Genomic DNA, 19,887 nt, shown 5'->3' on the forward strand with positions numbered 1-19,887 from the left:
AAAAAGAAAAAGAAAAAAAAACAAGATTAGAAGTTTTCCTTATGGAAATCAAATTTGGTCGAGGTTTTCCTGGAAAAGTCTCGAGCTTGCCATCTTAGCTCCCCAACCAATCCAGCCGCACCACAGTAAAACACCCCTACAACACAATCAGCTCAAATTTAATTCAATTATATAAAAAATATTGATAGAAATAATCCCATATGATCAAGTTTAATAAAAGGAAAGCTTACCAACTCTTTCATTGGTGTGCTTAAGTGCTACATTCTTAAAGACGTTACGCCAATTTGGTCTAGCAAAATGTGTTTTAACCCTTGTGCCTGAGACAATATCCATACCAGTTTTAGCATGTTGTATCGATTGAAGCATAGTGATTAAAGCCGATCGAGCATCTCCTTCTTCATAAACACTAGTACAATAGTTGTGAATCTCAATTACTCCATTACAAACACTTTCTGCTACCTCATTCATCACACCCTCAAACCACTCAAAAGAGCCTTGTTCACGAGTAACCCAATAGAAGTAAGCTTGTTTAGTAGCAAAATGTTTTCTCTTATTGGATTTTACACCACCCTCTACAATCTCTTCTTCCATGCCCTTTTGCTGCTTAATATTATTAAGTACGTCTTTAACGATGCTAATTAAAGGCGTGGCACCAATGCCGAGGCCGATGAGGAGGAGGACGTCGTACTTTTTATACTCTTGTGCCGGAGCTCCATAGGGGCCGTCGATCAAGAGCCTTGGCATTCTGTTAATATGTTCCAAAAATAAAATTTATTGAGCAATAATGAGAATTCATTTACATTCTAAAAATACTTATTATTTTTTAAAATAATAAAAAAATGTTAGAAATGAGTTTTTTATTTTTTTTTCAAAGGTATTTTAAAATGACTAATTGAAATATCAGAAGGAACCTTGGTTTGTTATTGTCTTGTGCAGAGTCAGATGGGTCACTTTCGTCGCTAGAAGGAGGCTGGCATACCTATAATTAGCACGCCAATTTAAAAGGAAGAAAAATAATGTTTAGGCTTTTAAAAAAAGAAAGACCAAAAAAAAAAAAGAACAAATTTCCATGAATGAATGGTGAAGTTATTGAAAATGTACCTTGGAGAAAATAGCTTTGAGTTGTGATGTCCAGTCACCCAAGGTGCGTATGTGGATGCTTAGATAATCATCCCCTGGCGCTGAAGTAATCGAAAAAGGATGCCTATAAATGCGACATGTCATCATCAACGATAATCATAACAATATTGATGATGGGAATAATAATAAAGAGTCTATAGATACAAACTATTTGATGATAAGTTTGACATCCGTTGACGTGGTTGATTGTAATATTATGTACAATAGTAATATCAATGGTGAGTTCAAATGAGAATTAGTGAAAGTTTTCCAACTCAACATGTGTGAACAAATTAAAATTTATTTATTTTGTATTTAGTGTTAATCATAATAATAAGAAGTAAATATTGAATTACCATTCAAAAGAAGAGACAGCTGAGCAATTTACAAATATATACTGCCCACTAGTATATCTAAAGCCTTGAGGTTTAGACATATGCAGGGCCAACACATTTCCGGGATACAATGCAACCTGAAAATGCAAAACAAAGTCTAATTCCTTGAACTATCAAACGTATAGCATGCATTCATTTTACTATAATTTCACAATGATGAACATCATCAAGAGAAAAGAGTGTCAGTGAAATCCAAAAGTACCTTTAATATCCGCACAGTTTTATAGCTAGATCTAAACCCACGTATTAAGCGTTCACATGCATATAGTAAAATTGGGACAGCCAGATACATCCATGTCTGAGACAATGTAGCAAAAACAAAGTTAGAAAATAGAATTTTGGGAAATCTATAGCACAAAATCTTTTTTGCCATGGCCAAATTAGAACAAGAATTTCAGATGCTTACCGTCTTTTTGTGCCATTCCTTGGAGAAGTAAAGGTAGTATCCATGTACTAATAGAAGGATATAGACAATGACAAATAAGTGGTGGGAGTACCAAAAGGCATTGAACCCTGTGAGCTTTTTAATAGTTTTTGGAAGGTTTAGCTTGTTCCGACGGAACCAAGGTTGGGCTAATGTGTATGCTATAGCCATAAGCACTACCATAACCACGCCGGTCCAAACCTCAGTCCCTTTCACAAACCACCAATAGTTATTCGGTCGCTTCTCACCAAAAAATGGCTTCATTGACTCGTATTTATCATCCGAAGCATGTAATAGTCTAGGGAAGTCACATGTTAGATGTGCACCAGCATGTAGCCCAACTCCAATTGCAATTCCAAAAGCAATTACCTAAAGAATTTGGGTGAATTTTTTGTTCAAAGAAGTGCAATTTTGTAGGCTCTAAGTATTTATTCTGTTTTGATTCAATTGAATTAAGCAATAGATTTTTTGCCAATTAATTACGTACCTTATGGAAATTGATATTGTCATCAAAGGGAACCACCATCCCTAACTTGGTCTTGCTTCTAAGCCAAGTAATGGTATTTCTGCACACGGGTAGAAGAATTAGGGCCATGTTGAACTTAAGGGTCTCGGCTGCACCCTTAGCAATGTTGACACAATAGCCCATGACATCAACACTGCCATATGCTTATATTGAATGAATTTCCAAGTGAAAAGACCTGCGCAGATTGAAAGCCATAGGGCTATAACCCAAATCCGTTTCCAATTGTCTTCGAGGAAGTAGGCAAGCCACCGGTTGCACCGCTTTATGGGGTTGTACTCCATGGTTGGGACTAGCCTTTGGCTTAGTAGCCGGCCTAGAACATAAGTATCAGTCCCCGTGTTGGTTGATTTGCTTGGAGCTTGGAGGAGTAGCATTTCCAAGTTGTACAACTGCAGGTCAAATAGTCTTAAATTTTGGTCCTTTTGGAATACTAGTAAGTTGTAAGCCTCCTTTTATTTTATTTTATTTTTTAAAATTTGATATTTTGGAGAGAGACTTGAATTCTAGATGTCTTCATTCATTAAAAACACCAAAAGTGTCAGTTGAGTTACAATTTTTGGTCAAATTAAAGTAAACTTTGCCTATTTGCTTAAAATCATAAAAAGGCTCATCCATGTTCTTAATAATTGGGCCAGTTTTGTGTTCAAAGGTTAATGTTCTTAAAAAGAAGTGTAATATATATATATATATATATGAGAGAGAGAGAGAGAGAGAGAGAGAGAGAGAGAGAGAGAGAGAGAGAGAGGTAATTTTCTAAATTGGACCTTATTAGAGAAAGATTCAGTGAACAAATTTCAAATAATTTTCATTTTAAAAAAATATCATAGAAAAGCATGTTCTTCACATCCAAACATGCTATATTCAAATTTTCAATTGGTGGATTATAATTTGGCCTGCAAGGCTAAGGCAAATGTGGGTTGAAATAGGTCTAATCAAATGGTATTTCTTTTTGGCTGAGCTATGACTAGCCTAACTAGCAAAGCCTTAATCCATTTGGTTGGATGGATTTTAGAGAAAATGTTTTTTGGGTGTTTAGTTGGGTGGATTTTAAGGATGGAAAATTGGTAGTGCTTTGGTGTTTTCTCTCTAGACCAACTAAAATGCTATCTTCCCAATTGGGGAAGAAAATAGAGAGAAGAAGAGTAGTTGCAGGCAAATGACTAAACTATCCCTCCTTTCATATTTTGGGTTGTTCATTTTTTTTTTCTTTTGTACTAGGTATGAATTTTTTTTTTTTTTTAATAAACTTGGGTGGTTGCCTTCTTTTTTTGTTGGTTGTTTGCCTTTTAAAAAAAAAAAAAATTGGACATCATTTTTTAATAAGGGCATATGAGTAAATTTATACAAATTCTATTTCCTATTCTCCCATTTTTCTTTTTAACCAAACAAAAAAGTTTTCTACCCTTCCAACCAAACAAAAATGAGAAAAATTAAAATCTCTTCTATTCTCTCACTTTTCTATCTTTTCAACCAAATAGAACCTTAATTTCAGTGGAAAAGTATATATATGTATAATTAAAAATTTTATATAAAAAAGATATATACCTCAATGTATCCAAGGTTGTCTGGGTCCAGCTCTTCCATGATCAGTGCAGCATACTCTTCGGCTTGTTCTTGGATCTTTGACAATTTATTTGCACAAGCACTTAAGGCAATAATCTGAAGAATTAAGCAAATTAACATGCAATCATCTAGATTTCTATATTGAATACTTATCAGTTATTTGTACTAAAAGTATGTAAAATTACTTCATTTTTGATATATCAATTTTCATAAATCTCACATCTTTCACCTCTTCTTCTGTAATTCTACCATCAGCGTTTTTGTCCACCCTGCAATCGGTATGTAATATATGTTAGCCAGAGCTTATGACAAATATATAAGTTTTTCACAAAATTTTATACGTATTTTTTTAAGAAAAAAAATTGGCTATAACCCCCACTAAAAAATTGACATAGCTAAATATTTTGAAAATTGAACCATTGGATATTATATTTTTTATATTCTTAACACTTATGTCAAATTTTGTACCAATCATATGTTATTTACTATTCAATCTATAAACTTATCTTTTTATTATACTACAGAAATTTGAAATTTAAACATTTGATTGAAATTTAAACATTCTAGACAACAAAAATTGTATTTGAAAATGTAAGTCTCTATAGTTGGACATTTTTTTTTGTTGAGAGGGTTCCAACTTATGACGTCCGCTCCTAATAATAGCTCTTTATCATTAGATTAAGACACCAATCGATTTTCGGTATAGGCAAAAATTAACCCTCAGAACTCTTATTCAACCATTAGAAATTTTATCAAATCTTTATAGTTGGACTTGAATGATTATTCTCACATGTTTTCTATTATTATTGTTACTTGTTTTGTACAAAAATGCCAACCACATTTTGATTCTTCTAATAATACACTTTGATAAGAAGATAATTAATGTTTCACACTCTGTCATAAAAAGGTTTGTATTGATTATTTGAATGACTACGATAGTATTCATAAATTCAATATATCTACTTATCAACGTTTACAAAATTCTCTAGCATTTAAAAACTGGGCAGATAACCGAAGTTGTGTTGGTCACAAGCAGCATATTGCAAAAGAATGATAAAATCTTACATGTCAAAGAAAGTTTGTAATCTTGTATCAAAGCTCTGATCAGTAATTTGTTCCCAAAATTCGAACAGGTCAGCTTCGGATATAGTAGATGATGTTATTCCTCTCCGACGAGCCAATGCATCAAATAATTCGCTTGCAAACTCTTTTGATTCTTTCATCCCTAATCACAAGCACACCAAATTTCATAAACTTTAAAGGGTTATACGAATCGTTTTAACATTAAATTTGTGCCTAGATTAGAAAATATCAATTAACATGAGATTATTACGACAAATTTTTTTTTTTTGATCGTTTTTAGTACAACATATTCAAGAGATATTACAAAGTTGATCAAAATAGGTAACTTTTTTTTTTTTTTTTTTTTTTTTTTTTGCAAACAAATATAAGCTTTCCCTTTTTAGGGAATTGAAAGGATTGAAATTTGAATGGCCCTCTTGGCATTTTCAAGAGTTCTACTGTTGTGAGTATGTACTTACTTGACAGTAATGATGTGTACAGAGAAAATATTTCAACCTGACATGTAACGCGATTAACTTAACCTATTTCTAATTTGAACTTGAATATGCCTAATCTGAACTCAATTGACCCAACCCATGCTAGATCTATCATACGTGTGTAGAAAACATAGGAACATAAAACAAATACAAATGTAATTCAGCAAAAAAAAAAAAAAAAAAAAAAAAAAACAAATACAAAAGTAAGAAATGTTGAAACTGTAACCAAATCAATGCATACCTATACATTGGGCAAACCTAGTTTTGGGAAGCATCTCATTGACAGCCAATTCTTTAAACCGAGCTTCAACCTGGGACCAACCTTCACTTCCCACCTTCTTTCGATAAACTTTAGGCCTTTTAGGGCACGAGCAGCTCCGGACTTGGTCCTGTCAACTTTGTTAAACCTAGTTGAAGATGCCATGCGCTTCATTCCCAGTGATACTTGTCTAAGTTGAAATGAGAGATGGGAACCAAGTGAAGAAGGCTTTTTCTCAAACTTCCTTGTTAAACTTGCAGTCTCTGAGTTCCTTCCCTTAATGTTTTGCACCGAAATCGAGTCATCACGTACGTCTACTGTGATTTCTACATAGCCTTCATCTTCTTTGAATCTTGTACTCTTTTTGCTGCTAGGGCTTCCAGACTCAGAAAATGAGTCATCTTGGTTTTCTTGATTATTCATCCTTATTTCTCTTGTATTGCTTTGTGTTGGTAGCCTTAAATCGGTGCTGTGAAATGAAAGTGAAACTTGTTAGTACTGTAGCATGAAGCTCGCCAATATCATCAAGATATGGTGAAAACGATTTCTTTCTTTCTTTTTTTTTTTTTTTTTTTTTTTTTTTTTTTTTTTTTAAATTTATATAGACTTATAGAATTCGCAATTGGCAAGTCAATTTCCACGACAGTAGTGCCACAAAGTTAAAACTTAAAACATTTTCCTTGTGTTTTTTTTTTTTCTTTTCTTTAAAAAAAAAAGAAGGTTAGATTTAATGGGGGTAGAGGGGGAGAAAGGCTTGTGGCTTCCACATTTCAGACTGCTTAGCCTGAAATGAACGACTTCAATCATGAGTGACAAAAAGTAAAAATTTCAATCAAAATTGTTCAACAAATACCTATGAGAATAATGATAGTCACGACATGATGAACATAATAACAACAACAATAATAATAAAAATAACTTGTGTTTTTAGTTAGCTTAACTGGTAATGTATTTTATTGAAACTTGAATTCGAATCTCGATTAGAGCAAGAACCAATTAGTATCTTAACCTGATGAAAAAATAAAATCATTATATAACAAATGTTATAAGTTCAAATATACTTATATCTATTTAAACTACTAGAACAACAACAACAATTATAATACCAAATTTTGACAGGTTCACGGTATAGAAAACAAGAAAAAGGAGCTTAAATGGTTGAAGTTTCCACTGCATCCATTTGTAAACAACTTCTAATCCAAATAACCTACTCCACGATGTTGAATAATAAAAGTAAAAGAAAATTTTCTCTAGTATGTTCATGTTCTTCCCGCAGTGAAAGCTGACTTTCATTTGGTAATTAAAAAAAATGATTAGTATAATAACAACATATCAGTGCTTGATTTGATTCAAGCCCAATAGATAACCCCTAACAATTGACCACACAATTGAGAACCACAAAAGATTAGGTCAACGATGTATTTGGGGAGCCACAATGTTGAGGATTAGTCATTCATTATTCATGTCCATTAACGCTATTATAGAACTAAAATCACGGGATGGTCTATGGTCATTGTAATTCAACCTTCTTTAGTTTTTAATTAATCCCAGAAAGCAGCATTTGACATATTCCTTTGAAAACTCTCACTTTCTTTTTTATAATAAAAATAAAATAAATGAAACAAAAATTTCTCAGGGAAATAATTTATTTTAGTCTCACTTTATTATTTTGACATAGTTAAAAGTCTTTTTTTTTTTTTTGGTTAAAGTCTTAAAGAGCCTAATTCTTAATTATATATAGTCTCTATCGAGAAGTGAAAAAGTTGACTATGGATAAAGTCAAACTACTACCTACAAAAACAATGACATTTTTAATTCCTCAAGGAACTACTAAAAATTAACTGTTCATAATCATAATCATATGTGATTAAACTTTATCTTTCAATTTGATAGTCTGATTGGAGGCTAAAGCTATCATGACATATAATTTGAATATATTCGGTTCGAAAAGTTTAAAACAATTGGCAAACTATGAACATAAACTTATTTAGGTATAGATCATAGAGTTTATAGAGTACATTAGATAATGCTCAATGTGCTGCAAGTTAAATTACAAGAATAAGGAAGCTGCAGGCTTAAGATTTGAAACATACTATAGGCTTGACCAATCAAACTATGTTTTTGTAGAAATTTAATTTCAGCCCAACAACCCATTGACCCATCAAGTTATTAGGGTCTTAGATCTAATTCACATAGTATTTAAAGGAAACCCTAAGACACATTTTGTAGAAATTTTGAAACTTCTCTTTTGAGATCTAAAAGATTCTATGTCTTCTCATTTTAAAGTTACTACTGGAAATTGTGCATGCCCAATCTTCCACAAAGTGGGCCTTGTGAGTGGGCTCACAACTTACTTGTTTTGTGGGTTTTGGATATCCTACAATAGTTGGTTCTTGGATGGGCTCGTTGGGATGTCTAGTAGAGAAATTGACTTCACTCTCTCCCTTTTTCCCTTTTTACCAACTCTCTATTAGATGCTCGGCTATTTTCTCAGTCATCCCTCTCCATTCTCTAACCCCTCTTTCATTGTACCTTCTGCTGTTTATAGCTTGAGGTGAATGGTGGAATCATGATTGCTCTCTGGTTCTGCTTGTGTGGGTGGAACCCAATTTAATTATTCCTAGCCAGAAATATGCTTCGTTGGGGATGGGAAATGGTACATTGGAACTGGTGCTTCGTTGTGTGGGTGGAACCCAACTCTCTATTAGATGCTCGGCTATTTTCTCAGTCATCCCTCTCCATTCTCTAACCCCTCTTTCATTGTACCTTCTGCTGTTTATAGCTTGAGGTGAATGGTGGAATCATGATTGCTCTCTGGTTCTGCTTGTGTGGGTGGAACCCAATTTAATTATTCCTAGCCAGAAATATGCTTCGTTGGGGATGGGAAATGGTACATTGGAACTGGTGCTTCCAACTCTCTATTAGATGCTCGGCTATTTTCTCAGTCATCCCTCTCCATTCTCTAACCCCTCTTTCATTGTACCTTCTGCTGTTTATAGCTTGAGGTGAATGGTGGAATCATGATTGCTCTCTGGTTCTGCTTGTGTGGGTGGAACCCAATTTAATTATTCCTAGCCAGAAATATGCTTCGTTGGGGATGGGAAATGGTACATTGGAACTGGTGCTTCGTTGTGTGGGTGGAACCCAACTCTCTATTAGATGCTCGGCTATTTTCTCAGTCATCCCTCTCCATTCTCTAACCCCTCTTTCATTGTACCTTCTGCTGTTTATAGCTTGAGGTGAATGGTGGAATCATGATTGCTCTCTGGTTCTGCTTGTGTGGGTGGAACCCAATTTAATTATTCCTAGCCAGAAATATGCTTCGTTGGGGATGGGAAATGGTACATTGGAACTGGTGCTAGCCATCGAAAATTGCTCGGTAAGGCAATCTCCCAAGGCACTTTGACTGCTGAGATACAACCAAGTATTATCGGCGTACCAATCGACCACAGCGTACTCGAGGTGAACCTGTACATCGAGACTACAAGCGATGGACTATTGCTTTTTGGCCATTCATGGGCCAATTATGACAGGATGGGTCCACATGCAATACTGTTCATAGGCCTAGCCTAACTTGGGTCTTAGGGAATTGGGCCTTTTGCCGTATGCCATATAGAAATCAATTTAAATACCATTAGAATTAGTTAATTTGAAGTTGCTGTATACCAATCATCAAAGGTGTTGGAATTAAACTTTCAATGGTGGTTTTAGAGTCATAGATTTGAGGACTATGTGGAAGATCTAAAGTGTGAACTGGAGGTTCATGTGAGAGCAGGTCAACATCAAAGAAGTTTGAGGGGTTCAGAGCTTAGTTTGGTAACTGTAGTTAGATTTACTATACAAGTTAATATTCTTGACTGTAAATCTCAAATTGATATAATAGATTGTTCTCTTAGGATCGTTCCCTCTTGATTTTTACTTTAACCCTAGTTTGTTTATTAGTTTTTTTGAATTATCATAGCTTGTGTTATTTAGATTTCTGTTGTGCATGTTGATTGCGATGAATGTTTAACCTAAAATTGAATAATTAACCTAAGTAACAAATTGGCTAATAATTTAGGTTAAATACTATGTTTTTTCTAAGGTCTAAAACTTTACAGATTATTAAGACTTCAAGATTTTTTTTTATGTAAAATAATTAAAAATCTAACGTTCAAAATTATAATTTAAGCTTTGAGATGTGAAACTAACATTTTGCTCCGGAGTTAAATGCATATTGTAAAGTGGAGGATTTACAATGACCTTTTGTTGTACATATCTTAGCTGCAAGCCTGCAACTCAAAGCTTTGCCAGATTTTGATTTGTCAAACGGGTTTCAACCCATTTTGTCAATATTTGTAGTAAGTATCATTTTTAATATTTATAATAACGCCTTGTTAACCAAAAGGGAAAAAAAAAAAACATTATTATAATAATAATAATAATTATTATTATTATTATTATTTTGCCATTTAAAAACTAATTTTGTTATACTTCGTTTTAATTTAATTTCTATTGTAGTGAACATTTACTTCTAAAATTTTTTAAAAAAATATGAGAACCAGGGACAAACTCGAGATTTCAAGTTAGGGGTTGGAAAAAAAAAATCTAAATAGACATTCGTGTTATATTAACAAACTATCAACTAAGACAAATACACAAAATCATTATTTCTTAATACATTAAAATGTAATCATCTACAATAAAGATTTAAAAAAAAAAACACACACACACACATAATGATTTTTTTTTTCTTTGTACTAACTACTAAGCTGGCTATGATTTAATTTTTTTTTTAAGTTTTTTATTTATTAGATACCTGTTTGGATAGCACGTTTACGTGTCTGCGTCTGCGTTTGAGTTTTTTTTTTTTTTTTTGGAAGCGGGTTTCATAGTTTCTGTGGCTGTGATGGCTTTCTAGTGGGTTTCGTGTACTGTTTACGGGACCCACAAACCTTTTTTTCACCAAAACTTTTATTAAAAATGAGTCCGGCACTATTTGTACATTAAAAAATTATTTTACTGCAGTGTTTTCAGTTTTAAACAAAATAAACGGTATCCAAATATACCCTAAGTTTTTTGGGTTGGGTAGTAGTTAGATGGGCTGAGCTGACTAGATTGGTTGGATGGGAGGGGGCTTAAGGTTTTGGAAGAGGACTGTTAAAAATAATAATAATAATAATAATAAAAGAAAAAGAAAAAAAGAGGTAGTAAAAAAAAAATACTCTTAGGGCCAGGCGGTCCAGGCCCTCTCTTAATTAGGTCAATCCCTAATGAGAACGGTAACAACTTTTCTAGAAAATAAGCTAAAATTTACCTTTACATGAAAATTAAAAAATCTCGTTTATTTTTTTATTTTTTTGATGAACTGAAAGTTTTATTGACAAGCCAAAAGGAACAGAGGCTAACCAGCAACTACAGAAAATTCAAAAATCTCGTTATAGTAGCAGAAAGGGTTACTTTGTATCTAAAGGGCTTTTCGAGAATTATATTTGGAGAAAGATACTTTTTAAATGTCATTAAAATATTATGCGTTGAGTATTATAATCTCTGACGCTCTAGTTTTTTTTTTTTTTTAAAGCATTTCATGTATTAAAGGCGAGCTAATTTTACTATCAATTTTGTTGCTAGTTAGGCTTGTGATTGTAATGGTAGAGGAATGCCTTCTATCTCCTCCATTCTCTTTGTGTTGGGAGTTAGTTATAGAAATACATAGTGTTCATCTTCTTCTGTGAATGAATTTTTCCTTGTATAATTAGAAAGATAAAACCATATATAGTACGTTTATACTTGAACCCACACCATTGGAGAGCACACTGCAGATGAACAGGTTAAGATGTCATTTACAATTTGAGAAGTCTACATTGAAAATACGAAAAAGCACAAGCAATTTTAATATTTGCTATTCTTTTACAATCACAATTCATGTTTTCTGGTTTACATACAGCGAACGAAATAATAAAGTATCAAGATTAATTAATTAAATATAAATTACAATATGAATAAACCATTCTATTACTTGTATACCCAACAAAGGATTAAACCTATGAACAAAAAATAAACACATAACCTATAATTATAATACATTTTCATTTTAAAAAAAACTAAGGATAAAGAACAAAATTAGAAATTTTCCTTATGGAAATCAAACTTGGTGGAGGTTTTCCTGGAAAAGTCTTGAGCTAGACTTCTTAGCTCCCCAACCAATCCTTGCGCACCACAGTAAAAGACCCCTACAACAAATGAAACAACACAATCAGCTTAACTTAAATTTCAAGATTATTTATTTATTTTTTTGATAGAAATAATCACATGTGATTGAGGTAAATAAATGGAAGACTCACCAACTCTTTCATTGGGGTGCTTAAGGGCTACATGCTTAAAAACATTACGCCAATTTGGTCTAGCAAAATGGGTTTTAACCCGTGTGCCCGAGACAATATCCACACCATTTTTAGCATGCTGTAGCGATTGAAGCATAGTGATTAAAGCCGATCGAGCATCTCCTTCTTCATAAACACTAGTGCAATAATTGTGAAGCTCGATTACCCCATTTCGATCATTTTCCGCTACCTCATTCATCACACCCCTAAACCACTCAAATGAGCCTTGCTCACGAGTAACCCAATAGAAGTAAGCTCGTTTGGTAGCGAAAGGTTTTCTCTTATTGGATTTTACACCACTCTCTACCATTCCTTCATCTATTTCCTCTTGCTGCTTAATATTATTAAGCACATCTTTAACGATGCTAATTAAAGGGGTGGCACCAATGCCAAGGCCAACGAGGAGTAGGACATCATACTTTTTATAGTCTTGTGCAGGAGCTCCATAGGGTCCATCTACTTGTAGTCTTGGCATCCTGTTAATTTGTTCCAAAATTTCATAATTAATGATCAATATTGAGAGTTCATTTACATTTTAGAAGTACATAATTGAGGAAAATTTAGAAATTATTTTTCAAAACTATTTTAAAAATGACTAAATGTTTATATTTGAAACAAAATATCAAAATCACCTTGGTTTGTTATTGCCTTGTCCAATGTCGGCTCTTAGAAGGCCACTTTGGTCGCTAGAAGGAGGCTGGCATACCTATAGAAGAAGAAAGAAAATCTTTAGGCTCATACAAAACAACACATTTTTCTTGAATGATTGGTAAAATTATGGAAAATGAACCTTGGAGAAAACAGCTTTGAGTCGTGATGTCCAGTCACCCAAGGTGCGTATGTGAATGCTTAGATAATCATCTCCTGGGGCTGAAGTAATTGAAAACGGATGCCTGAAATGCAACATGTTATCATCGATGATAATCATAATGATAATAATAATGTTGATGATGATAATAATAAGAAGTAGCTATTGAATTACCATTGAAAGGGAGAGACAGCTGAACAATTTACAAATATATACTGTCCACTAGTGTATTTAAAGCCTTGAGGTTTAGACATATGCAGTGCCAACACATTTCCAGGATACACTGCAACCTGAAAATACACGACAAAATTTAATTTCTTCAACTTGTAGAGATATATAAACCGCACATTTATTTTCATTGTTGAATTTGTAAATGATGATTGTCAGTGACATTAAAATGTACCTTTAATATCCGCACAGTTTTATAGCCAGACCTAAATGCACGAATTAAGCGTTCACATGTATAGAGTAAAATTGGGATAGCCAGATACATCCATGTCTGTGACAATGTAGCACAAATCAAAGTTAGGAAATAATATTTTGGGAGAAAACGAATTCCACAACACAAAGAAAAAGGCCATGTCCAAATTGGAACAAGAATTTGGGATGCTAACCGTCCTTTTGTACCATTTCTTGGAGAGGTAGAGGTAGTACCCATGCACTACAAACAGGACATAGACAATAACAAATAAGTGGTGGGAGTACCAGAAGGCATTGAACCCTGTGAGCTTCTTCAGGGTTTTTGGGAGGTGTAGCCTGCTACGGCGGAACCAAGGTTGGGCTAATGTGTATGCTATAGCCATAAGCACCACCATAATCACGCCGGTCCAACCCTCAGTTCCCTTCACGAACCACCAGTAGTCATCCGGCCTCTTTTCACCGAAAAATTGCTTCATTGGCTCGTATTCTTTATCGGTCGCATGTAGTAGCCTAGGAAAGTCACATGTTAAATGTGCAACAGCATGCAGCCCAACTCCAATTGCAATTCCGAAAGCAATTACCTGAAGAATTTGAGTTGAATTAATAAAAACTAAAGGTGAAATTTAGTAAGCTCTTATTTTTATTGAGTTTTGATTCAATTGAGTTAGGCAATAGAGTTTCCAATTAATTATGTACCTTATGGAAATTAATATTGTCATCAAAGGGTACCACCATTCCTAAGTTGGTCTTGCTTCTAAGCCAAGTAACGGTATTTCTGCACACGGGTAGAAGAATTAGGGCCATGTTGAACTTAAGGGTCTCGGCTGCACCCTTAGCAGTTGTGACACAATAGCCCATGACATCAAACACAGCCCTATGCTTATACTGAATGAATTTCCAAGTGAAAAGGCCTGCACAAATTGAAAGCCATAGGGCAATGATCCAAAGCCGCTTCCAATTGTCTTCAATGAAGTAGGTGACTCCCCGGTAGCACCGCTTGATGGGGTTGTACTCCTTGGTTGGGACTAGCTTTTGGCTCAGTAGCTGGCTTAGAACACGACTATCACCCCCTCTGTTGGCTGATTTTGTTGGAGCTTGGAGGAGTAGCATTTCCAAGTTGAACAGCTGCAAGACATAAACTTTGATTAAATTTTGGTCCTTTTGGACTTGGTTACTAAGTTCTAACTTGGCTCATGTCAAAAAAAAAAAAAAAAAAGTTCTAACTTGGCCCAATTAAAGTGAACTCAGCCCATTTGTTTGAAATCTAAGAAAGCTAATCCCTATTATGAGTAATTCGGCCAGTTTTGCATTTAATGGTTAATGGGTTCTTAAAAAAAGTGTAAAATAAATTATTGGAGAAACATTCAATGAACAGTTTTCATATCATTTTCATTTTTTTAAATCATAAAAAAAAAAATGCTAAATTCACAGCATTTTTACAATATTTTCACAACAAATTTTATGTGATAAATTGTTATAAGTTGTCATTAGTAGGGTAGAAAAATAATTTTAGTGGTAGGTTCAAATTAGAACTAATAATAACTAACCACCTATGATTTATTATGAAAATGTTGTAGACATAACACCTCTTAAAAAAAAAAAAAAAAAAAAGAAGCTAATTCTTCACTTCTAAACAGGATATATTCAATTTTCAAATTGTGGAGTATAATTTGGGCTCCTAGGCTACAGAAAATTTGGGTTAAACTTGTTCTAATGATCTTTCTTTTGGGCTAAGCTCTGACTGGCCGAACTATCTAAGCCCATTTAATTCAGCCCAACGTGCATTTCTAATTAAATCATGTGTATTGGGGTAAAAGTAATTATATAAAATGAGATATAAACCTCAATGTATCCGAGGTTGTCTGGGTCCAGCTCTTCAATGATCAAGGCAGCATATTCTTCGGCATGGTCATGGATATTTGACAACTTATTTGCAGAAGCACTCAAGGCAATAATCTGGAAAATTAAGCAAATAAAACTTACAATCATCTATATTTTCTCTATCAAATAATTAATTGTAGTAAAAATATAAAACTAATTCATTTTTTACATGTTAATTTCCATATTCTCACCTCTTTCACCTCTTCTTCTGTAATTCTACCGTCAGCATTTTTGTCGACCCTACATTCGGATAGAGTTAGCTAGTGTAGGTTGTCTGGGTCCAGCTCTTCAATGATCAAGGCAGCATATTCTTCGGCATGGTCATGGATATTTGACAACTTATTTGCAGAAGCACTCAAGGCAATAATCTGGAAAATTAAGCAAATAAAACTTACAATCATCTATATTTTCTCTATCAAATAATTAATTGTAGTAAAAATATAAAACTAATTCATTTTTTACATGTTAATTTCCATATTCTCACCTCTTTCACCTCTTCTTCTGTAATTCTACCGTCAGCATTTTTGTCGACCCTACATTCGGATAGAGTTAGCTAGTGCTTATGAAAAAAATGTAACTTCTTCAAAAAAAAAAATTATAATTTAAAAGGTAAAATACTATTTTTATCTTTAAGTTTTATTAAAAGTTTATTTTTCATTCTTAAATTTTAAAAATCTCATTTTGTCCCTAAATTATTGAAAAATTCATTTCTTTTTTTCTCTAAACTATTGAAAATGTTTTACTTTCTATCCTTAAATTTTACTTAAAGTTTATTTTTTATCTCTAAACTATTGAATTTTTTTTTTCATCCCTAATTTTGTCTTAAAAAAAAAAAACTTTTTACAAAATTTAAGGATGAAAAGAATTTTTTTTTTTAATTTTAAGAATAAAAAAAAAACTTTTAATAAAATTTAAGGACCAAAGTAGTATTTTACTCTAATTTAAAATGAAATTGTATTTGAATCTATAATTTATAATTCAGTAAGTCCCTAATTTTGGACTTCAATCATTATTCTCACATGTTTCTGTATAATTATTGTTAATTATTTAGCACCCAAAAAAAAAAAATCCCCCGTTCAAACCTGTCAATCATTGTCAAAATATCCGGCGCAAATATATAATCATAGAACTATGATAAACTTAAAGCCTATCTACAAAGAGATATACTTCTATCTTCTATGACATTGACACCATGCTAAGCCCCACATTAAAGTTTGCGTGTTTAGATAACTTAATTATTAAAATAACATTATACGTTGTCACAATCAGAGGAAAGAAAAATGGTGTCTGTTGCATTATTCTTATAATAACAGAACACACATGCAAAATGCATGAAAGTTGGCATCGAATGCTTTGCTTGACTCTAAGTATATTATAAATTCAATATATCTTCTATCTACATATTACAATACTTGAAAGGAATTAAGAAGAAAAAGAATGAGAATAGCAACATATTGCATATACATAGGAACATAACTGAAGTGTTGGTCAGAAGTAGCATTGTAAGAGAATGACAAAAACTTACATGTCAAAAAAAGTTTGCAGTCTTGCATCAAAGCTCTGATCAGTAATTTGTTCCCAAAATTCATGTAGCTCAGCTTTGGTTATGGAAGATGATGTTATTCCTTTTCGACGAGCCAATGCATCAAACAATTCGCTTGCAAACTCGCTCGACTCTTTCATCCCTAACCACAATCACACTAAATTTCATCAACTTTTGGGTTAAATTAATAGTCCAAAAATAAAATTGTGCCTAAATTAGAAATTTTCAATTCAAACGATGTCATTATAAGCAACAATAATAATTTCTTTTAGAAGTACATATTCAAGATATTATAGCTATAACACCAACTAAGTATACTCTCAAAATTTTAGGAATGACTATGTATACTCAATAACTATTTGGAGTCACATGTATTTTTTATTTTTTTTTATTTTTATAATTCTATTAAAGAGATTATATATTGATCAAAATAAGTCAGTAACTTTTATTTACACAAAATATATATATATATATATATAAAAGTTTGTTACCTTTTTAGGGGATTAATTAATAGCAAATTATTGTCTCATATTCTTAATGTCCACACTCCATACACACCGAACATCGATTTAAAAAATGTGAATACCTTATGTCTACACTTTGTAATTGGTTGATTGGTGTGTACGAAGTTTGACTAAGAGTTAGAAAATCGGTGCTAGAATTGAAACATTTTTCATTTTGAAGAGTATATATAGATGCTTTTAGTCTATTGTTAGGCACAAATTCTTACTAGCAACTAGCATGGACAGGAGTATTGAAAATATATGCAAAAGAAACAAATACAAACACAAGCAAAACTAAGAAATCAAACAATTGCATACCTATACATTGGCCAAACCGCGCTTTGGAAAGCGTCCCATTGACAGCCAATTCATCAAACCGAGCTTCAACTTGGGACCAACCTTCAGTTCCCACATTCTTGCTCATGAATTTTAGGCCTTGAAGGGCACGAGCAGCCCCAGACTTGGTCCTATCAAATTTATTAAACCTCTTCGAAGATGTCATTCGCTTTAGCTCCTGTGATACTTGTCTAAGTTTAAACGAGAGCTGGGAACCAAGTGAAGAAGGCCTTTTCTCAAGCTGGCCTGCTAAATATGCAGTCTCTGAGTCTCCTCCTCTGATGTTTTGCACTGAAACTGAGTCATCGCGTACATCTAGTGTGATTTCTACATAGCATTCTTCATCTTTGAATCTTGCACTCTTCTTGCTGCTGTTTCTTTTGTTGGAGACTAATGGACCACTTAAAGGGCCACTATGGCCAACTCTTGTGCTACTTGTGCTGCCAGACTCTGACAATGAGTCACTTTGGTTTTCTTGAATCTCCATGGCCAGAAGCTTAAACCAATGCTCTGAAAAGAAAATATTTTAGTACAAAAAGTTTACAAACCTGACAATGAATGAGATTTAGTTATAGATTAGGAAAGCAATTATATATATTGATGGTGATTCCAAGAGTTCCATCTGGAGAACAAGAGGTATGGTGCTAGTTTCTTGACAATAAAAGATATAAGGACACCCTGCTAATTAATATGATATACTGCCCTTAAGACATGTTTAATGCAAGGGAATGTATGACTTTAAAGCTAATTATAAAGGGGCTCATTCTTAGAAAAAATACCTCTGCTAAGTTCCTAACATTAGTAGCTAACTAAAAAATGCTCATCAGATTTTGATGAATAAGATACCTATGAGGCAAGGCAAACTGTCAAAGAATTTGATAGACTGAGCAAAATTGAAAACTTGGAAACTTATAGAGAAATTATTGAATTGAAATAACAAATAAATTGAAGAACATTTCTAAGACAACTGGATAATGGTGTGAAAGGCTTGAGCCAGAGCCTTACCCTGTGAATGTGTAAGGAGTTTCTAAGAAATGTAATATGATTGTTTGGTCTTGAAAAGAAGAAGATAGAACTTTGTCAGAAAGATTGAGAAAACTGGATAAGAAATTGAGGAGGGTGGGAATGTTTATATTGGTGGCTTAATGTGAAAGAGCTAGCTAGGTTGACAAGTCAGAAAGACAGAAATCCATGGGCGCATCTGGGTTAGCTGAGTGTGTTGGTTGTGTGGGAGTGGTTAGGCTTCAAACTAGTGATATGTCAAATTCTCAATTTTCAAACATATCAACAACCCAATTTCGACCAAAAGAAAAGAAAAAGTAAAAAGATGTACAGTACATGAGAGAGTGAAAATCTTACCATCATATTAAAGATTAAAAAGATTGAGGGTAAAGTATGCTCTTGCTCAGCAGGTACAATTTTAATCTTTCACTTTAAAAAAAATTGGATTTTAATTTGTGCTTCAAATTTCAAAAGAGAACAATTTTGTCCCTTTGTTAAAGGGCTTAGTTTTTTTTTTTTTTTTTCCTCTTAAATTTATGATTTTTTTTTAATATATATTAAATTTGATTTTGTGCTCTTAATTATTGGGTTCATTTGATTTTAATTCGTAAAACAGAGTAATTATTCAGTACTTAATGAATAATGCATCCTTCTCTTACATAAAAGCGTCTTGTTAATTAGATTCACAGTGAGAACCATCATTTGTGTGAGAGGAGAGTGTTGCTTTCAAAGAGTACAAAAATAAATTTTTAATATGTGGTTTGACTAATTTGATCTATAAAATATGAGACATCTCTACTTCGCTTTAGTAATTTAAATAGAAAATAGATGGAGATAGTTCCCCTTCTCTAGTTTCAGGGAACAAATTCAAACTTTTTAAATTTGATGGATCAAACTGAACTTGCATACAAAGACAAAAAAAATATGATTTATCCAAGACTTTAATTGATTGGTGCTAAGATCAACATTAATAAAGTTTTGGCAAAGTATGTAAATTATTAACTTAATTAAGCAAAAAATACATCTTATGCTTTTATGCCACTAGCTATGACATGGGTCATGATACAAACATAAGATAAGATGTGAGTTTCAATTAATTTAATTGATAAAAATTTTTATCTTTGAACAAGGGATCTAAATTCAAATTCTATTTACACAAAAAATTCAACATCTTGACTTGATGAACC

The 19,887-nt window shown here is 33.0% G+C and overlaps 2 protein-coding genes across 2 annotated transcripts; both read right to left on the reverse strand.

Moving 5' to 3' along the window:
• Positions 1-12: 12 nt before the first annotated feature.
• LOC112030702 (respiratory burst oxidase homolog protein B) lies at positions 13-7,188 on the reverse strand. The gene is given in 16 exon segments (XM_065780569.1): positions 13-136; positions 231-745; positions 912-979; positions 1,102-1,204; positions 1,476-1,591; positions 1,717-1,812; positions 1,921-2,307; positions 2,426-2,604; positions 2,607-2,853; positions 4,010-4,123; positions 4,248-4,296; positions 5,093-5,252; positions 5,828-5,929; positions 5,932-6,314; positions 6,787-6,854; positions 6,952-7,188. Coding segments are annotated over 14 exon segments (2,583 nt in total). The 5' UTR covers positions 6,269-6,314; positions 6,787-6,854; positions 6,952-7,188; the 3' UTR covers positions 13-26.
• Positions 7,189-11,688: 4,500 nt separating this feature from the next.
• Positions 11,689-18,903, reverse strand: LOC112030696 (respiratory burst oxidase homolog protein B). Its single transcript, XM_065780570.1, has 13 exons — positions 18,704-18,903; positions 17,681-18,208; positions 16,842-17,001; positions 15,801-15,849; positions 15,278-15,391; positions 14,132-14,560; positions 13,630-14,016; positions 13,419-13,514; positions 13,190-13,305; positions 12,998-13,100; positions 12,840-12,913; positions 12,169-12,683; positions 11,689-12,057 (listed from the first exon to the last, which is right to left on the reverse strand). Exons 2-13 carry the CDS (start codon positions 18,183-18,185, stop codon positions 11,948-11,950), a joined length of 2,658 nt encoding a protein of 885 aa, XP_065636642.1. The 5' UTR covers positions 18,186-18,208; positions 18,704-18,903; the 3' UTR covers positions 11,689-11,947.
• Between the last annotated feature and the right edge of the window lie 984 nt (positions 18,904-19,887).

This window comes from Quercus suber, unplaced genomic scaffold, assembly GCF_002906115.3.
Source record: "Quercus suber isolate HL8 unplaced genomic scaffold, Cork oak 2.0 scaffold_239, whole genome shotgun sequence".
Lineage (NCBI taxonomy): Eukaryota > Viridiplantae > Streptophyta > Magnoliopsida > Fagales > Fagaceae > Quercus > Quercus suber.